Raw genomic sequence first — 20,971 nt, forward strand, 5'->3', positions numbered from 1 at the left:
AAGTATTACAAATTTAGCAATCGCAATCTGAAGCGAACACTGAAATATTAGATCATCTCTACTTCAGACTCCTCTGTCCTCCCGTCTCCTCTGCCCTCCCGTCTCCCCTGTCCTCCCTTCTCCTCTGCCCTCCCGTCTCCCCTGTCCTCCCTTCTCCTCTGCCATCCCTTCTCCTCTGCCCTCACTTCTCCTCTGCTCTCCCTTCTCTCCTGTCCTCCCTTCTCCTCTGCCCTCCCATCTCCCCTGTCCTCCCTTCTCCTCTGCCCTCCCTTCTCCTCTGCCATCCCTTCTCCTCTGCCCTCACTTCTCCTCTGCCCTCCCTTCTCTCCTGTCCTCCCTTCTCCTCTGCCCTCCCGTCTCCCCTGTCCTTCCTTCTCCTCTGCCCTCCCTTCTCCTCTGCCCTCCCTTCTCCTCTGCTCTCCCTTCTCCTCTGCTCTCCCTTCTCCTCTGCTCTCCCTTCTCCTCTGCCCTCCCGTCTCCTCTGCCCTCCCTTCTCCTCTGCCCTCTCTTCTCCTCTGTCCTCCTGTCTCCTCTGTCCTCCTGTCTCCTCTGCCCTCCTGTCTCCTCTGCCATCCTGTCTCCTTTGACCTCCTGTCTCCTCTGCCATCCTGTCTCCTCTGCACTCCCTTCTCCTCTGCCCTCCATTCTCCTCTGCCCTCCCTTCTCTCCTGTCCTCCTGTCTCCTCTGTCCTCCCTTCTCCCCTGTCCTCCCTTCTCATCTGCCCTCCCTTCTCCTCTGCCCTCCCTTCTCTCCTGTCCTCCCGTCTCCTCAGTCCTTCCTTCTCCCCTGTCCTCCCTTCTCCTCTGCCCTCCCTTTTCCTTTGTCCTCCCTTTTCCTTTGTCCTCCCTTCTCCTCTGTCCTTCCTTCTCCTCTGGCCTCCCGCCACCCCTGTCCTCCCTTCTCCTCTGCCCTCCCTTCTCTCCTGTCCTCCTGTCTCCTCTGTCCTTCCTTCTCCCCTGTCCTCCCTTCTCCTCTGCCCTCCCTTTTCCTTTGTCCTCCCTTTTCCACAGTCCTCCCTTCTCCTCTGTCCTTCCTTCTCCTCTGCCCTCCCGCCTCCTCTGTCCTACCTTCTCCTCTGCCCTCCCTTCTCTTCTGCCCTCCCTTCTCCTTTGCCCTACCTTCTCCTCTGCCCTACCTTCTCCTTTTCCCTCCCTTCTCCTATGTCCTCCCTTCTCCTCTGTCCTCCCTTCTCCTCCGCCCTCCCTTCTCCTCCGCCCTCCCTTCTCCTCTGCCCTCCCTTCTCCTTTGCCCTACCTTCTCCTCTGCCCTACCTTCTCCCCTGTCCTTCCTTCTCTTCTCCCTTCTCTTCTGTCCTCCCTTCTCCTCCGCCCTCCCTTCTCCTCCGCCCTACCTTCTCCTCTGCCCTCCCTTCTCTTCTGCCCTCCCTTCTCCTTTGCCCTACCTTCTCCTCTGCCCTACCTTCTCTCCTGTCCTTCCTTCTCTTCTCCCTTCTCTTCTGTCCTCCCTTCTCCTCTGCCCTCCCTTCTTCTCCGCCCTCCCTTCTCTGCCCTCCCTTCTCCTCTGTCCTTCCTTCTCCTTTGCCCTCCTTTCTCCTATGCCCTCCCTTTGTCATGTCGGACGCTGTTCAGACCAGGTCGTTCGACAGACAGCGGTAATTCCGCTTTTGACCACTATGTGCTCATTGGCGTCGGCTAGATTTTATCTAGCTGGTCCGGGGTTAATTTACCTGTTGCTCGGATTGGAAGCTGGGCCATGCCCATTGCCTTTAAATAGTTCTCCTGAACATTGGGCGTCGCCGATTATAGCTTCTGTCTTGTGCGTTGTTATCTCGGTCTGGAGTGGAGAGCTAGTAGTTGGAGTATCGTTGCTGGTGGTGTATTTCCCTTTGTCTTATTTACTCCTTCCTATATTTGTATTTATTTTGCCCTGCGCATTTATAGTGTATTCCTGAGTGACTGCGGCGTGGTGTATATTTTCCGTTATCCTGGTCTGTGCTAACTGTGGGTATTGGTGTATGATCTTTTCACTGGGTGGTGGGCGGTGGTTTCAGCCTAGGGTTGAAACAGGAGACAGGGCGAGGGTCGAGGCCTAGACATGCACACCATCAGTGTAAACTCTAGGTAGAGGGTCAGTCAGGATTTCCCTAGTCTGAGGGAAATTGCAGGGGCCCGGGTTATTAGCTCTTGCCCACCTAGTCTCCCCGTGACACCCTTCTCCTCCGCCCTCCCTTCTCCTCTGCCCTCCCTTCTCCTCTGCTCTCCCTTCTCCTCCTTTGGACTCGTCCTCTGACATTCCCTCAGTGTGCGGAGTCTTTGACTCATAGTCATCAGCCTCTTCTCACCTCGTCCAGGCTCTTGGTCACGTCTGGTTTGTCCGTGTCTCCACAGGAGGACATGAGCTCCACTCCCAGCGCCCCCAGCATGTCCAGGTCATTCTGCAGGTTGTCAATGTCTTCCCGCAGAACCTGACAACAGAGAATCCAGATGATCAGAGGGTCTCATCCGCATTATGTAGTCATCTCTGGTGAGTGCAGGGGTCGCAGGTGCAGCCCTGGGTGAGAGTCCATCCTTCACCTACCTGCATGGCATCGAGTCGGGTCCTGATGGAGTCCGGGTCAGAAGCAGGCTCCTCTGTGTCCAGAACCATTTGCTGGGTGTCGCCGAGGGTCAGAGCCAAATCTGAGAGTCCATTCCAGAAGCGCTCAGCCAACACTAGTAGCCCAGAGAGCCACCGATCCCGCTCTTCTGCCAGTCCACACAATCGCTGCCAGTGTGCCCGTAACTCTGCGGTGCGCTGCGTGACCCCTGAAATAGAAGATGAGCTCAGCATACGCCCGGTGAGTGGAACCCCACTAATCCTACAAAGACCCAGGACAGAGGCCGGGGATACAGGACCGGGGACAGAGGCCTGAGGACAGAGGATCGGGGACAGAGGATCGGGGACAGAGGTCGGGGACAGAGGACCGGGGACAATGGACTGAGGACAGAGGTTGGGGACAGAGGAAAGGGGACAGAGGACCGGGGACAGAGGCCTGGGGACATAGGACTGGGGACAGAGGCCTGGAGACAGAGGATCGGGGACAAAGGCCGAGACAGAGGCCGGGGAGAGAGGCCAGGGGACAAAGGACTGGAGACAGAGAATCCGGGACAGAGGCCGGGGACAGAGGCCCGGGGACAAAGGACTGGGGACTGAGGACCGGGACAGAGACTCGGCAACAGGGGACAGTGTTTTGGGGACAGGGGACAAAGGACAGGGGACAAAGGACCGGGGACAGAGAACTGGGGATAGAGGCCTGGGGACAAAGGACTGGGGACATAGGATCGGGGACAGAGACTAGGGGACAGAGACTCGGCGACAGGGGACAGAGTGCAGGAGACAGAGGCCTGGTGACAGAGAACCGGGGACAGAGACTCGGCGACAGAGGCCTGGGGACAAAGGACCGGGGACAGAGGCCTGGGGACAGAGGTCCTTGGACAGAGACTCAGGGACAGAGGCCTGGGGACAGAGGACCGGGACAGAGGCCCGGGGACAGACACTCGGCGACAGAGGACCGGGGACAGAGACTTGGGGACAGAGACTCGGGGACAGAGGCCTGGGGACAGCACAGACGCTGGTACCTTGTGGCTCCTCTGTCTGATTGGGAAGACTGGACATGAGCTCTGCTGCCTGCTTGCTGATGTTCTCCAGGGCCATTCCTAGCTTCTCCAGCTCGGCCTGCACTTGGCCGCTCTCTCTGAGCTGCTCGCGGATTCGTGAAGGCTCCCCATGAACAGAAGTGGAGTTCTGCATCCGATCGCTGAGTCTCTCCAGGCCGTCGTTCATCACGTCGAGCCGCTCGGTGACCTATGGACAAGAGCAGCTCATATGAAGGGGACCTAAAATGAAGTCTCCTGAAAGCCTCTGTGTTGCTGGGATTCCCTGGGACTGACTTCATTCTATGGGGGCTTTGTGTTGAGGCCTCATTTGGTAATAGTACATTTCGGTGGAGCGCCCCTTTAGCAGTATGGAGGCTCACCTGGCTGTATCTGGGGACGGTGTCCTCCAGGACGGCAGCAGCTTGACGCACAGCCTCTCGGATGGAGCAGTATTGTTTCTCTGCGGTCTCGAAACGTCCCTGAAAGGCAGCCCCCTCCTCCGGGCACAGCTCTGACAGCTTACACGACACTCGGTGCAGCTTGGTGACCAGAGGCTTGTGCTCGGCGACCACTTCTCTCAAAGCCTGCGGAGACACAACGGGCGTAAGGGGTCACAACGTGGCACACCTGATCCCGGGCCTCCATACTGCCCCAGAAACAGCAGATTTCATGTATGTGCCCCATGTGTGGCAATAGTGCCCCCGGAGGCTGCAGGAGGTACGGTCACACTGCAGACATCGGCCTCTGATACATGAGGACACATGGAGAAGTGTCTGTAGCTGCACAGTGCCAATCTGCAGCTCGTAAGCACATGTAGTTCACTGACCTGCAGCTGCTGCTGCTGCTCTCTGATGTCGCGGTAGTTGCAGTAGTTGGCAGACAGCTGCGGTAATTCTGTCTCCGCTTCCTGCATCCAGGGCAGCAGCTCGTCTTCTGCTTCTGAGAACTGGGCCAGCAGGGTCAGAACATGCTCCAGGGCTGGGGGCGAGGTGGAGACCTGGGCCGCTATCCGGGGAGACATCTCTTGAAGAGATGCTAAAGATGCCTGCCAAGAGATTGAATCGCTGGACATGAGGAGAAACAGCAACATCTGGACAGAGGAAAATGAATAAAACTGGCACCGAGACTGAGGGAGATGCGGCAGTATCAGACCCTGCGCTGCAGCCTGTGTCCGCCTGGACCGTTCATCTACAGTTACTCCTCAGCGCTCAGAACACAGTGTCAGACCCTGCGCTGCAGCCTGTGTCCACCTGGACTGCTCATCTACAGTTACTCCTCAGCACTGAGGACACAGTGTCAGACCCTGCGCTGCAGCCTGTGTCCACCTGGACCGCTCATCTACAGTTACTCCTCAGCACTGAGGACACAGTGTCAGACCCTGCGCTGCAGCCTGTGTCCTCCTGGACCGCTCATCTACAGTTACTCCTCAGCGCTCAGGACACAGTGTCAGACCCTGCGCTGCAGCCTGAGTCCGCCTGGACCGCTCATCTACAGTTACTCCTCAGCACTGAGGTCACAGTGTCAGACCCTGCGCTGCAGCCTGAGTCCTCCTGGACCGCTCATCTACAGTTACTCCTCAGCACTGAGGACACAGTGTCAGACCCTGCGCTGCAGCCTGTGTCCTCCTGGACCGCTCATCTACAGTTACTCCTCAGTGCTCAGGACACAGTGTCAGACCCTGCTCTGCAGCCTGTGTCCACCTGGACCGCTCATCTACAGTTACTCCTCAGTGCTCAGGACACAGTGTCAGACCCTGCTCTGCAGCCTGTGTCCACCTGGACCGCTCATCTATAGTTACTCCTCAGCACTGAGGACACAGTGTCAGACCCTGCGCTGCAGCCTGTGTCCTCCTGGACCGCTCATCTACAGTTACTCCTCAGCGCTCAGGACACAGTGTCAGACCCTGCGCTGCAGCCTGTGTCCACCTGGACCGCTCATCTACAGTTACTCCTCAGCACTGAGGACACAGTGTCAGACCCTGCTCTGCAGCCTGTGTCCGCCTGGACCGCTCATCTACAGTTACTCCTCAGCGCTCAGGACACAGTGTCAGACCCTGCTCTGCAGCCTGTGTCCACCTGGACCGCTCATCTACAGTTACTCCTCAGCGCTCAGGACACAGTGTCAGACCCTGCTCTGCAGCCTGTGTCCACCTGGACTGCTCATCTACAGTTACTCCTCAGCACTGAGGACACAGTGTCAGACCCTGCGCTGCAGCCTGTGTCCGCCTGGACCGCTCATCTACAGTTACTCCTCAGTGCTCAGGACACAGTGTCAGACCCTGCTCTGCAGCCTGTGTCCACCTGGACCGCTCATCTACAGTTACTCCTCAGCACTGAGGACACAGTGTCAGACCCTGCGCTGCAGCCTGTGTCCTCCTGGACCGCTCATCTACAGTTACTCCTCAGCGCTCAGGACACAGTGTCAGACCCTGCGCTGCAGCCTGTGTCCTCCTGGACCACTCATCTACAGTTACTCCTCAGCGCTCAGGACACAGTGTCAGACCCTGTGCTGCAGCCTGTGTCCACCTGGACCGCTCATCTACAGTTACTCCTCAGTGCTCAGGACACAGTGTCAGACCCTGCGCTGCAGCCTGTGTCCGCCTGGACCGCTCATCTACAGTTACTCCTCAGCACTGAGTACACAGTGTCAGACCCTGCGCTGCAGCCTGTGTCCTCCTGGACCGCTCATCTACAGTTACTCCTCAGCGCTCAGGACACAGTGTCAGACCCTGCGCTGCAGCCTGTGTCCACCTGGACCGCTCATCTACAGTTACTCCTCAGTGCTCAGGACACAGTGTCAGACCCTGCGCTGCAGCCTGTGTCCGCCTGGACCGCTCATCTACAGTTACTCCTCAGCACTGAGGACACAGTGTCAGACCCTGCGCTGCAGCCTGTGTCCACATGGACCGCTCATCTACAGTTACTCCTCAGCCACCAGGACACAGTATCAGTAACTGCCCCCAGGTCTTGTCTTCACTCATCCCATATACAGTTATTCCTCAGCAATCAGGACAGAGTATCAGTAACTGACCTCAGCTCGTCTTCACTCCTCCCATATACAGTTACTCCTCAGCACTCAGGACAGAGTATCAGTACCTGTCCCCGGGTCTTCTCCTCATCACCTCTCACCTGCAGTTACTCCTCAGCACTGAGGACACAGTACCAGTAACTGCCCCAGACTCTTGTCCTAGTCACTGCTCATCTGCAGTTACTCCTCAGCACTCAGGACAGAGTATCTGCCCATAGCTCTTGTCTTCACTCCTCCCATATACAGTTACTCCTCAGCACTCAGGACAGAGTATCAGTAACTGTCCATAGCTCTTGTCTTCACTCCTCCCGTATACCGTTATTCTTCAGCACTCAGGACAGAGTATCAGTAACTGCCCCCAGCTCTTGTCTTCACTCCTCCCATATACAGTTACTCCTAAGCACTAAGGACACAGTATCAGTAACTGCCCCCAGATCTTGTCCTCATCACCTCTCACCTGCAGTTACTCCTCAGCACTGAGGACACAGTATCAGTAACTGACCCCAGCTCTTGTCCTCGTCACCGCTCACCTGCAGTTACTCCTCAGCACTCAGGACAGAGTATCAGTAACTGTCCATAGTGGTGGTCCTCGTCACCTCTCACCTGCAGTTACTCCTCAGCCCTCAGGACAGAGTATCAGTAACTGTCCATAGCTCTTGTCCTCGTCACCGCTCACCTGCAGTTACTCCTCAGCACTCAGGACAGAGTATCAGTAACTGTCCATAGTGGTGGTCCTGCCCACCGATAAGTTCATATTGGAAGGGGGTGTCCCAAATCATACATACACTTTTGGGTAAACGTGCTACTCTGACACCAGAGAACATTTTTTTAAATCTTCCAATTTGGCCTCAAGATAGTCGAGCCACTAAGCTAGCTCAATACATTTTAGCGGCTGGGAAAGCGTTGATCCCACTCAAATGGAACTCGGCTATAACTCCCACCACCCAACAACTCTACCTTAAAATAGAGCAGTTGTACCACGTGGAGGAATTGGCAGCAAGAGTTAACCATACCTATACTGCGTTTCTTAACGTCTGGTCACCATGGACCCAATTTAGGTCCCAGTCAACCTTCTTAACCTCAATTTCAGCAAACTGACACCCATCCCAAGGTGCCCACCCTTCTGACCTCCCCTCTTTATCCTCTGTCCTATCCCTTCCCCCGCCCAGCTCCTCTTATTCCTAATAACTTTCTACCTTCTTTATTCTACGTTTTCGCTTTTTTATTATCAAGTTAAAAGTTTATATACAAAAATGGAAGCAGCTATTAGCATCTAGGTTACTGCAATTCAGTTTTTTTTTGTTTGACATCCTTAAAGGTTTCTTACTGTACTAATCATCTAATTGCCAGAAATCTCTTATGACTGTTTCATGGAATTGTATGTAAAATACTAATTCATTTAATAAAAAGATCATTAAAAAGTAACTGTCCATAGCTCTAGTCCTAGTCACCGCTCACCTGCAGTTACTCCTCAGCGTACAGGACAGAGTATCAGTAACTGTCCATAGCTCTTGTCCTAGTCACCGCTCACCTGCAGTTACTCCTCAGCGTACAGGACAGAGTATCAGTAACTGTCCATAGCTCTAGTCCTAGTCACCGCTCACCTGCAGTTACTCCTCAGCGTACAGGACAGAGTATCAGTAACTGTCCATAGCTCTTGTCCTAGTCACTGCTCACCTGCAGTTACTCCTCAGCACTCAGGACAGAGTATCAGTAACAGTCTATAGCTATTGTCTTCACTCCTTTCATACACTGTTACTCCTCAGTGCTCAGGACAGAGTATCGGTAACTGCCCCCAGGTCTTCTCCTCGTCACCACTCACCTGCAGTTACTCCTCATCACCCAGGACACAGTATCAGTAACTGCCCCAGGCTCTTGTCCTAGTCACTGCTCACGTGCTGTTCCTCCTCTGTACTCAGGATATAGTATCAGTAACTGCCCCCAGGCCTTCTCCTCCTCACCTCTCACCTGCAGTTACTCCTCAGCACTCATGACACAGTATCAGTAACTGCCCCAGGCTCTTGTCCTACTCACTGCTCACCAGCAGTTACTCCTCAGCACTCAGGACACAGTATCAGTAACTGCCCCAGGCTCTTGTCCTAGTCACTGCTCACCTGCAGTTGCTCCTCATCACCCAGGACACAGTATCAGTAACTGCCCCAGGCTCTTGTCCTACTCACTGCTCACCTGCAGTTACTCCTCAGCACTCAGGACACAGTATGAGTAACTTCCCCCAGCTCTTGTCCTAGTCACTGCTCACCTGCAGTTACTCCTCAGCACTCAGGACACAGTATCAGTAACTGCCCCAGGCTCTTGTCCTAGTCACTGCTCACCTGCAGTTGCTCCTCATCACCCAGGACACAGTATCAGTAACTGCCCCAGGGTCTTGTCCTAGTCACCGCTCACTTGCAGTTACTCCTCAGCACTCAGGACACAGTGACAGTAACTGCACCTCGCTGCCTGTTGCTCCTCAAGGGACAGAAATATTAATGGACCCCCAGTTTTTCGCCTGTACCGCTCTCACCTCCAGTTGCTCCTCAGTGCACTTAGGACATAATGTCACCAGGACATCTGAGATGCACAGCAGTCGCTCCACGATCCCCCGATGCTGCAGAACGTCCACCGCCAGCAGCTAAAAGGATCAGAAACCTGACATCACATTACCATTATCAAAGAGAAGAGCCGCAGCCTCCAGAACCATTCACAGAAGAAAGCAGAACTACTGACCTTGTGCTCCATCATCTGGGCCTGGATGGTGTCTGCATCCAGAGTGACCCGGGCGACCTCCGCTAGATGTCTCTCTGTGACCTCAAGGTGAGTGAGCTCTGTCTGAACGATCTGCTCCAGCTGTGCAACAAAGATACAGGGTATCACTGCACTGATGGGAAGGGGACACTGCACTGATGGGCGGGGACACTGCACTGATGGGAGGGGAACACTGCACTGATGGGAGGGGAGACTGCAATGATGGGAGGGGCCACTGCACTGATGGGAGGGGACACTGCACTGACGGGAGTGGCCACTGCACTGACGGGCGGGGCCACTGCACTGACGGGAGTGGCAACTGCACTGACGGGCGGGGCCACTGCACTGGTGGGCGGGGACACTACACTGATGGGAAGGGGACACTGCACTGATGGGCGGGGACACTGCACTGATGGGAGGGGACACTGTACTGATGGGCGGGGACACTGCACTGATGGGTGGGGCCACTGCACTGATGGGAAGGGGACACTGCACTGATGGGCGGTGACACTGCACTGATGGGCGGGACACTGCACTGATGGGAGGGGAACACTGCGCTGATGTGAGGGGACACTGCGCTGATGGGAGGGGACACTGCACTGACGAGAGGGGTCACTGCACTGACGGGCGAGAACGCTGCACTGATGGGCAGGGACCACTGCACTGATGGGAGGGGACACTGCACTGATGGGAGGGGACACTGCACTGATAGGCGGGGACACTGCACTGATGGGAGGGGACACTGCACTGACGAGAGGGGTCACTGCACTGACGGGTGGGAATGCTGCACTGATGGGCGGGAACACTGCACTGATGGGAGGGGACACTGCACTGATGGGAGGGGACACTGCACTGATAGGCGGGGACACTGCACTGATGGGAGGGGGAAACTGCACTGATGGGAGGGAACACTGCACTGATGGGAGGGGGACACTGCACTGATGGGAGGGGGACACTGCACTGATGGGAGGGATACACTGCACTGATGAGAGGGAACACTGCACTGATGGGAGGGGGACGCTGCACTGATGGGCGGGGACACTGCACTGATGGGAGGGGAACACTGCACTGATGAGCGGGGACACTGCACTGATGGGAGGGGAACACTGCACTGATGGTGGGACACTGCACTGATGGGAGGGGGCACTGCACTGATGGGTGGGGACACTGCACTGATGGGAAGGGGACACTGCACTGATGGGCGGGGACACTGCACTGATGGGAGGGGAACACTGCACTGATGAGCGGGGACGCTGCACTGATGGGAGGGGGACGCTGCACTTATGGGCGGGGACACTGCACTGATGGGAGGGGAACACTGCACTGATGAGCGGGGACGCTGCACTGATGGGAGGGGACGCTGCACTTATGGGCGGGGACACTGCACTGATGGGAGGGAAACACTGCACTGATGAGCGGGGACACTGCACTGATGGGAGGGGGACGCTGCACTGATGGGCGGGGACACTGCACTGATGGGAGGGGAACACTGCACTGATGAGCGGGGACACTGCACTGATGGGAGGGGGACGCTGCACTGATGGGCGGGGACACTGCACTGATGGGAGGGGAACACTGCACTGATGAGCGGGGACACTGCACTGATGGGAGGGGGACGCTGCACTGATGGGCGGGGACACTGCACTGATGGGAGGGGAACACTGCACTGATGAGAGGGAACACTGCACTGATGGGAAGGGGACGCTGCACTGATGGGCGGGGACACTGCACTGATGGGAGGGGAACACTGCACTGATGAGCGGGGACATTGCACTGATGGGAGGGGAAACTGCACTGATGGGAGGGGGGCACTGCACTGATGTGAGGGAACACTGCACTGATGTGAGGGGGACACTGCACTGATGGGAGGGAACACTGCACTGATGGGAGGGGACACTGCACTAATGGAAGGTGAACACTGCATTGATGGGGGGACACTGCATTGATGGGAGGGGAACACTGCACTGATGGGGGGACACTGCATTGATGGGAGGGGAACACTGCACTGATGGGGGGACACTGCCCTGATGGGAGGAGGGGGACACTGCGCTATGAGTGAGAAGGTTCCCAATATTCTCACCTTTTCGATATCGCTGGTATTCAGCCTCTTTTCTTCTCCACCTTCCGTTGCTCTAGAGGACACCAGCTTCTCCATACGTCCAAGCCATAGAGAGACATCTTCCTGGGATGGATGTAGATGGGTTGTGGCCTCTATGGTCTGCTCCAGTCGCTGCAGGATGTCACCAGCGCTCTGAGCTATGATGATGTAGCGCACACGTAAGGCGTCCATCTTCTCCTGGCAGAGCTGAGCCTCCTCCCCTAATGCCAAAAATTAGCATGTCAATGCCTCTGACAACCAGATGATGACAATCAGGAGGTGACAACCAAGTGATGACAACCCGGAGGTGACAACCAAGTGATGACAACCAGGAGGTGACAACCAGGAGGTGACAACCAGGTGGTGATAACCAGGTGGTGATAACCAGGAGGTGACAACCAGGTGGTGATAACCAGGTGGTGACAACCAGGTGGTGACAACCAGGTGATGACAACCAGGTGGTGATAACCAGGAGGTGACAACCAGATAGGGCACACTGAGATCTGCAGAGGGCTCTGGGGAAAGACAGTTGTGGGGCCCCTGATCTAAGATAAATCCGAACCAAATGAGGGCTGTGATATAGGAGCAATAGTGAATATCAATATTACCCAATCATTACCCCCATATATAAACCCCATCATTAATGGAGATAATATGAACCCTATCACATCTCCAGACCACCAGTGATAATAGATCAATATAAATGCCCTTAACATCCGAGAGTAATGCACAAAAATATTAACTCATTATTACCCTATACCACCAGGGATAATATATCAATATTAACCCATAATTACTCTAGACCACCAGGAATAATATATATCAGTACTAACCTATTACAGCTCTAGATGATCTCACTATTAACCCGATCATTACTGAAGACCACTAGGGATATTATATATAAATATTAAGCCCATCATATCCCTAGACCACCAGAAATAATATTAACCCCATCATTACCCAAGACCAATAGGCATATTTTACATAAATATTAACCCCATCATATCCCTACAACACAATACTCCCAGGGATATTACAGAATACTACCATTAACCTCCAAATGCAATAAATGTGCAGTCCATGAATGGTGTGAGCTTTATCGAGGGTGAAGCTCCCTGCGTCTCGGACACCTAGACAATGTGAATTCACCATTGTCAAAGGATGACACTTCGCTGCCTCCAATCATCAGGATGACGAGTGATGGACGAGGCTGCGGTTGCTCCCACTACTAGGCCGGGTATTGGGGGCTCACACTGAGCGTACCAGAGGAGTAGCTAGAGGTTCAGCTCAGGGGGGCGAAACATCTGCGTGGCCCCTAACCAGGTAACCCTGATAACACTATGGTGGCGCCACTTAATGGTGGATGTAGGAGACCCTCAGCAGATGACCGCACCGTTACTGAAAATAATCTCTAAACAAAGACCAACATTGATATTACCGCCATATGGTCAGTGGTAGATACCAGTCCTGCAGAGCATATAGAGATCACTGCACAGTTATAGATGGTGACTTACAGAGGATGTTTCGTCTTGTGGAGTTGTTACATAGTTACATAGTTATTAAGGTTGAAGGAAGACTGTAAGTCCATCTAGTTCACCCCATAGCCTAACCTAACATGCCCTAACATGTTGATCCAGGGGAAGGCAAAAAAAAACCCATGTGGTAAGAGTAAGCTCCACCATGGGGAAAAAAATTCCTTCCCGACTCCACCTACGGCAATCAGACTAGTTCCCTGGATCAACGCCTTATCAAGGAATCTAGTGTATATACCCTGTAACATTATACTTTTCCAGAAAGGCATCCAGTCCCCTCTTAAATTTAATTAATGAATCACTCATTACAGCATCATACGGCAGAGAGTTCCATAGTCTCACTGCTCTTACAGTAAAGAATCCGCGTCTGTTATTATGCTTAAACCTTCTTTCCTCCAGACGTAGAGGATGCCCCCTTGTCCCTGTCTCAGGTCTATGATTAAAAAGATCATCAGAAAGGTCTTTGTACTGTCCCCTCATATATTTATACACTAACATAAGATCACCCCTTAGTCTTCGTTTTTCCAAACTAAATAGCCCCAAGTGTAATAACCTATCTTGGTATTGCAGACCCCCCAGTCCTCTAATAACCTTGGTCGCTCTTCTCTGCACCCGCTCCAGTTCAGCTATGTCTTTCTTATACACCGGAGACCAGAACTGTGCACAGTATTCTAAGTGTGGTCGAACTAGTGACTTGTATAGAGGTAAAATCATGTTCTCCTCATGAGCATCTATGCCTCTTTTAGTGCATCCCATTATTTTATTTGCCTTTGCAGCAGCTGCCTGACACTGGCCACTGAATATGAGTTTGTCATCCACCCATACACCCAGGTCTTTTTCATTGACGGTTTTGCCCAGAGATTTAGAATTAAGCACATAGTTATACATCTTATTACTTCTACCCAACTGCATGACCTTACATTTATCCCCATTAAAGCTCATTTGCCATTTATCAGCCCAAGCTTCTAGTTTACATAAATCAGCCTGTAATATAAAATTGTCCTCCTCTGTATTGATTACCCTGCAGAGTTTAGTGTCATCTGCAAATATTGAAATTCTACTCTGAATGCCCCCTACAAGGTCATTAATGAATGTGTTATAAAGAAGAGGGCCCAATACTGACCCCTGTGGTACCCCACTGCTAACCGCGATCCAGTCCGAGTGTGCTCCATTAATAACCACCCTTTGTTTCCTATCCCTGAGCCAGCTCTCAACCCACTTACACATATTTTCCCCTATCCCCATTATTCTCATTTTATGTAACAACCTTTTGTGTGGCACCGTATCAAAAGCTTTGGAAAAGTCCATATACACTACATCCACTGGGTTCCCTTGGTCCAGTCCGGAACTTACCTCTTCATAGAAGCTGATCAAATTAGTCTGACATGAACGGTCCCTAGTAAACCCGTGCTGATACTGGGTCATGAGGTTATTCCTCTTCAGATACTCCAGTATAGCATCCCTTAGAATGCCCTCCAGGATTTTACCCACAGTAGAGGTTAAGCTTACTGGCCTATAATTACCGAGTTCAGTTTTTGCCCCTTTTTGAATATTGGCACATTTGCTATACGCCAGTCCTGTGGTACAGACCCTGTTATTATGGAGTCTTTAAAGATTAAAAATAATGGTCTATCAATGACTGTACTTAATTCCTGCAGTACTCGGGGGTGGATCCCATCCGGGCCCGGAGATTTATCAATTTTAGTGATTTTTAGACGCCGCCGTACTTCCTGCTGGGTTAAGCAGGTAACATTTAATTGGGAATTTTTATCACTAGTCATATTGTCGCCATGGGATTTTCTTTTGTAAATACTGATGAAAAAAAGTCATTTAGCATATTGGCTTTTTCCTCCTCCTCATCCACCATTTCACCCAGACTATTTTTAAGGGGGCCAACACTATCATTTTTTAGTTTCTTACTATTTATGTAGAATATTTTGGGGTTATTTTTGCTCTCTCTGGCAATGAGTCTCTCTGTCTCAATCTTTGCTGCCTTGATTTGCGTTTTACAGAATTTATTTAATTTTTTTGTATTTATTTAATGCCTCATCCCTACGTACTTCCTTTAATTCCCTAAATGCTTTATTTTTGTCCCTTATTGCGCCCCTTACAGCTCTATTTAGCAATATTGGTTTCCTCCTATTTCTAGTATGTTTATTCCCATACGGTATATACTGTGCACAGGTCCTATCCAGGATGCTAATAAACGTCTCCCATTTCCTTTGTGTATTTTTATGTCTCAGGATATCGTCCCAGTTAATTGCACCAAGATCCTCTCTCATCCGTTGGAAATTTGCCCTCCTGAAGTTTAGTGTCCTTGTCACCCCTCTACCACACATCTTATTAAAGGAGACATGAAAACGTATTATTTTGTGATCACTATTCCCCAAGTGACCCCCAGCCCTTATATTTGATATGCGGTCTGGCCTGTTGGTTAATATTAGGTCTAGCAGTGCCCCCCTCCTTGTTGGGTCCTGAACCAGTTGTGAAAGGTAATTGTCTCTCATAGTTGTCAGACGCTGATTACCTTTGCTGGAACTGCAGGTTTCTGTTCCCCAATCTATTTCAGGGTAGTTGAAGTCCCCCATAATAATGACTTCTCCTTGAGTCGCAGCTTCATCTATTTGCTTTACGAGGATATTCTCCATTGCTTCCATTATTTTTGGAGATTTATAACAAACCGCTATCAGTAATTTATTATTTTTCCCCCTCCCCTTATCTCCACCCACAGGGACTCTACATTTTCATTAGATTCACCTATATTATCACGCAGGATGGGTTTTAAGGTCGATTTTACATACAGACATACCCCACCCCCTCGCTTATCTGTACGGTCATTTCTGAAAAGGCTATAGCCCTGCAAGTTACCAGCCCAGTCATGGCTCTCATCCAGCCACGTCTCAGATATCCCCACCATGTCATAATTATGCTCCAACAACATTAGTTCTAATTCGTCCATTTTGTTGGCGAGGCTTCTGGCATTAGTATACATGCACTTGATGTTCCTCTCTGTACCTCTATTCTTTCTTAAATTATTAACTGTTCTAACCCCACCCCCCATGCCACCGCCACCCCCAACTTCCTTATTTGTGCCCAGGTCTCTATCTGCACTATCTTCCCCTCCTATAAAATGAATACCCTCCCCCCAATCCCTAGTTTAAACACTCCTCCAACCTTCTAGCCATTTCTAGTTCATTTTCCCATCTTTCCATCTGGCCCAGACTGACATGTCTACTTCTCCAGCCAGGATGGTATGTCTGTGATTTGCTGGTGCATAGAAATTCATTTCCCAGGTTTCTGATGGCCCTAAAGGCCGCAAAATGCTGCCAAGAGTAACCCCAAGTGCACAGATCCTGGAAATCTAATTTTCATGTTTCTGGGATTAATGTGCATTATTGAATTTGACTTTGAGTGTTTGGTTTATAAGACAAAGAGGTTTTTTGGAGGGAAAACGCATTCAGCTCTACTTGCTGCCCGGAAATAAAGCTCACATTCCACAATGACCATTTGCCTGAAGAGAGGGTGAGTGGGAATACACAGAGGGGTAGAGGGGCTGGATGAAGGATTTGGTCCTGCAGAAACCAATGATGGGAGGAGTAGTCAGCCAGGTCTGCTTGTGTCTCCAGAACAATGGAAAATAATTCATATTTTCCTGACTTATTCCCTGGTATACCACTAGTTTGTTCCTTGTCCTATCCTGTATCTTTTGTACTATGTATTTTGATATATGTGTATGTAACATTTATTAAATAAATGAAATGTTTTAGAATGATATGTGAGACTTTGTGTCTACTCCATATGTTTGTAAGTCTCATCTCTAAATTGGTAGGGTACGACCAGCTGTCTCTCCCTCAACCACTCCTGTTGGGTTTACAGGGAACCATATCCCGGTACAAACTCCCTAGCTCCCAGGATACTCTCTCCTTATCAGTCTCGGAGGTGGGCTTCTTAACGAGGTTCCTCAACGGTCTCCAGGCTAGCATCTGAGTGCAGAGCTGCCTGGAACTCCTGGCTAGAGGCAGCCAGAAGAGACTTTAAGGTTATTCTGCCACCGATATATGTGGATGATGTATCTGAGGGATGTGATTACGAATCGCTATATAAACAATGGCGGACAGCGTTACTCACTAACTGTGCTCCTAGTCCTTATCAGCTGCGCGTGGTGATCCGGAAAGATGATGCAGTGATACATTCAACAGGTTTTATTTACAGTACCTTGGTGAGATGAGGACTGTAGGTTAGAGCTGTTACAGAATCACCAGATAGAGATAATAGAAGCTTCAGGTTAGAGGTAACAAGAGAATCCTTTCTCCAGCTCTGCAGCACATGTGAGATCTAAGATGGCACGGAGTACAAAACAGGAAAAGAAGGAAGAAGATAGGAGGAGCTAAAGACAGAAAGGCGTTGTGGGAAAGTTCCATAACGAATATTACAGTGTGATACAACAATGGCCAGTAGATGGCAGCAAAGTACAACAAATACAATAAATGAAAGAACTAGGTATATTAGCACTACATAAATGTCCATGTATGACTGAAAGTCTATCAGAATAAACTGAACAGCACACTCCCCGTCTGAAATCCTTGGATTTCACTATACCATAAGTCTCGAATTGGGAGTGTTAACCAGAAGTGCATGGAGGGATACCTCAACCTGTAAGATAAAAACAATGCATGCAATGCAATGCAACAATAACATATTGTATAACAAGATAGACAAATGTCTATAACGAGTTCCTGAAGTAATCCAACGGATAACCCATCTTCGGATTGGAGAAGCCGCGCTAGGCCAAACTGTCTCCAACCCATTTGTAATCCAAAGGTTGAAGTTCTTTGAAAGAGTTCCTACTGATTGGATGGATAATCAATCCTCAACCGGTATGAGTAAGATAATCTCTGATATAGGCCTAATGAAAGATTTGGGGTCACCTTGCTTAGTAACTGTCACTTCTACCTTACGTACCTTGCCATCGTCACTTGGAAAGGTTTTAGATATAAGTCCCATAGGCCATGTGTTTCTTTCCTCCTTCTGGTCTTTCATGAGGATAATATCTCCCACTTGTAAATTTGGCTTTACTTGTTGCCATTTTCTTCGTTTTTGGAGAAGTGTCAGGTACTCCTTCTTCCATCTATTCCAGAAACAATTAGCCAGATGTTGCACATATTTCCACCGTCTCTGATATTTGTTACCGGACACAGAGTCTTCAGGCGGGTTAGGAACAGTTCCAAGTTTCTGGGTGAGGAGAGTTGCCGGAGTGAGAATTGTAGGAGATTCTGGATCCGTAGATATGGGTACAAGAGGTCTTGAGTTTACTATAGCAGAGACTTCTGCTAAGAAAGTGGTCAAGATCTCATGAGTGAGTCTTGAAAGATTTGAGTCCATCAGCATAGATTCCAATATCCGACGAGTAATGCCTAACATTCTTTCCCATGATCCGCCCATATGGGAAGCATGAGGAGGATTGAAGACCCAGGAACAGCCATTGGTTGTCAAGAAGTTCTGGACTGGTGTTGAATTCAGTTGTAGTTCTCGACAGGCACCTACAAAGTTTGTTCCACAATCAGATCTTAATTGTTTTACTGGTCCTCTGATGGAGAAGAATCGTCTTAGGGCATTGATGAAACTGGAGGAATCCTGTTATGATCCCAGTGGCTTAGGATCACAAATCTAACCAGCTAAGTCAGAGACAATAGGACGAGCTCTGGGGATGTGGTAACTGGACTGACCGCAAAGCTGATCCTAACCAAACACACTAAAGGTAGCCGTGGAACGTTTCCTGAAATCCTAGACGTCTCTTCACGGCCTGAGAAACTGACTACCCCTAGAGATAAAGTAAGACCTCACTTGCCTCAGAGAAATAACCCCAAAGAAATAGAACAGCCCCCCACAAATAATAACGGTGAGTTAAGAGGAAAAGACAAACACAGAGATGAAACAGGTTAAGCAAATGAGGCCCGCTAACACTAGATAGCAGAAAATAGCAAGGGATCTGTGCGGTCAGTAAAAAACCCTATACAAAAATATCCACGCAGAGAATGCGAGAACCCCCACACCAACTAACGATGGGGGGGGGGAGCAACTCAGCACCCCAGAGCACCAGCAAGCTGGGAAATCACATATTAGCAAGCTGGACAAAACTCATAATATTCTAGGAACATATTGAACACAGATGAGCAAGAATAAGCAAACAGAACTTAGCTTCTCTTGAAGAGACTGGTAACGGATGTAGACAGGAGCAAACAGAATAGCACTGAATACATTGACAGCAGGCATAGACTGAGATTCCAAGTGAGCTTAAATAGAATACCAGCCCACAGATAACGAGACAGCTGATGCCAGTCACAAACCTACAGAAAGACAGCACTCACACAGTACCACTTGTGACCACAAGAGGGAGCCCAGAAATAGAGTTCACAACAGTACCCCCCCCCTTGAGGAGGGGTCACCGAACCCTCATCAAAACCCCCAGGGCGATCAGGACGAGCCACATGGAAGGCACGAACCAAATCGGCCGCATGAACATCAGAGGCGACAACCCAGGAATTATCCTCCTGACCATAGCCCTTCCACTTAACCAAATACTGAAGCCTCCGTCTAGAAATACGAGAATCCAAGATCTTCTCCACCACGTACTCCAATTCGCCCTCCACCAGCACCGGGGCAGGGGGCTCAACAGAAGGAACCACAGGCACCACATACCTCTGCAACAAAGACCTATGGAACACATTATGAATGGCAAACGACGCTGGGAGGTCCAAACGAAATAACACCGGGTTAAGGATTTCCAAAATCTTATAAGGACCGATGAAGCGAGGCTTGAATTTAGGAGAGGAAACCTTCATAGGAACATACCGAGAAGACAGCCATACCAAATCCCCAACACGAAGTCGGGGACCCACACCGCGACGGCGGTTGGCAAAGCGCTGAGCCTTCTCCTGTGACAACTTTAAATTGTCCACCACATGGTTCCAAATCTGCTGCAACCTATCCACCACAGAATCCACCCCAGGACAGTCAGAAGGTTCAACCTGACCCGAGGAAAAACGAGGATGAAAACCAGAATTGCAGAAAAAAGGCGAAACCAAAGTAGCAGAACTAGCCCGATTATTCAGGGCAAACTCGGCCAATGGCAAAAAAGTCACCCAATCATCCTGATCAGCAGAAACAAAACATCTTAAATAAGTTTCCAAGGTCTGATTAGTTCGCTCGGTTTGGCCATTCGTCTGAGGATGGAAGGCCGACGAAAAAGACAAATCAATGCCCATCTTAGCACAAAAGATCCGCCAAAATCTGGACACAAACTGGGATCCTCTGTCAGACACAATATTTTCAGGGATGCCGTGCAAGCGAACCACATTCTGAAAAAATAGAGGAAGCAAATCGGAGGAGGAAGGCAACTTAGGCAAGGGCACCAAATGGACCATTTTAGAAAAACGATCACACACCACCCAGATGACAGACATTCTCTGAGAGACTGGAAGATCCGAAATAAAATCCATGGAAATGTGCGTCCAAGGCCTCTTCGGGACAGGCAAAGGCAAAAGCAAACCGCTGGCATGAGAACAGCAAGGCTTAGCCCGAGCACAAATCCCACAGGACTGCACAAAGGAACGCACATCCCGCGACAAGGAAGGCCACCAGAAGGACCTAGCCACCAAATCCCTGGTACCAAAAATCCCAGGATGGCCTGCCAACACCGAAGAATGAACCTCGGAAATAACTCTGCTGGTCCATCTATCTGGGACAAACAGTCTCTCTGGTGGGCAACGGTCAGGTTTATCCGCCTGAAATTTCTGCAGCACTCGTCGCAAATCTGGGGAAATGGCAGACAAAATCACTCCCTCTCTGAGGATACCAGCCGGCTCTGAAACTCCCGGAGAGTCAGGCACAAAACTCCTAGAAAGAGCATCAGCCTTCACGTTCTTCGAACCAGGCAGGTACGAGACCACGAAATCGAAACGGGAGAAAAACA

General features: G+C 50.8%; 1 protein-coding gene across 4 annotated transcripts in view; it reads right to left on the minus strand.

Annotated features, from left to right (window-relative positions):
• Positions 1 to 20,971, minus strand: part of LOC143783170 (microtubule-actin cross-linking factor 1, isoforms 6/7-like) — a 347,588-nt gene that overhangs the window by 143,303 nt on the left and 183,314 nt on the right. For all 4 annotated transcript variants that reach the window (XM_077271554.1, XM_077271553.1, XM_077271555.1 and 1 more), the window contains 8 exons: positions 11,450 to 11,688; positions 9,352 to 9,471; positions 9,149 to 9,256; positions 4,424 to 4,642; positions 3,978 to 4,181; positions 3,580 to 3,805; positions 2,540 to 2,766; positions 2,304 to 2,426 (listed from right to left, as the gene is read on the minus strand). In XM_077271554.1, coding sequence (XP_077127669.1) covers positions 2,304 to 2,426; positions 2,540 to 2,766; positions 3,580 to 3,805; positions 3,978 to 4,181; positions 4,424 to 4,642; positions 9,149 to 9,256; positions 9,352 to 9,471; positions 11,450 to 11,688 — 1,466 coding nt within the window. The remainder of the gene's footprint in view (positions 1 to 2,303; positions 2,427 to 2,539; positions 2,767 to 3,579; positions 3,806 to 3,977; positions 4,182 to 4,423; positions 4,643 to 9,148; positions 9,257 to 9,351; positions 9,472 to 11,449; positions 11,689 to 20,971) is intronic.

The sequence above is a fragment of the Ranitomeya variabilis genome, chromosome 6, assembly GCF_051348905.1.
Source record: "Ranitomeya variabilis isolate aRanVar5 chromosome 6, aRanVar5.hap1, whole genome shotgun sequence".
NCBI lineage: Eukaryota > Metazoa > Chordata > Amphibia > Anura > Dendrobatidae > Ranitomeya > Ranitomeya variabilis.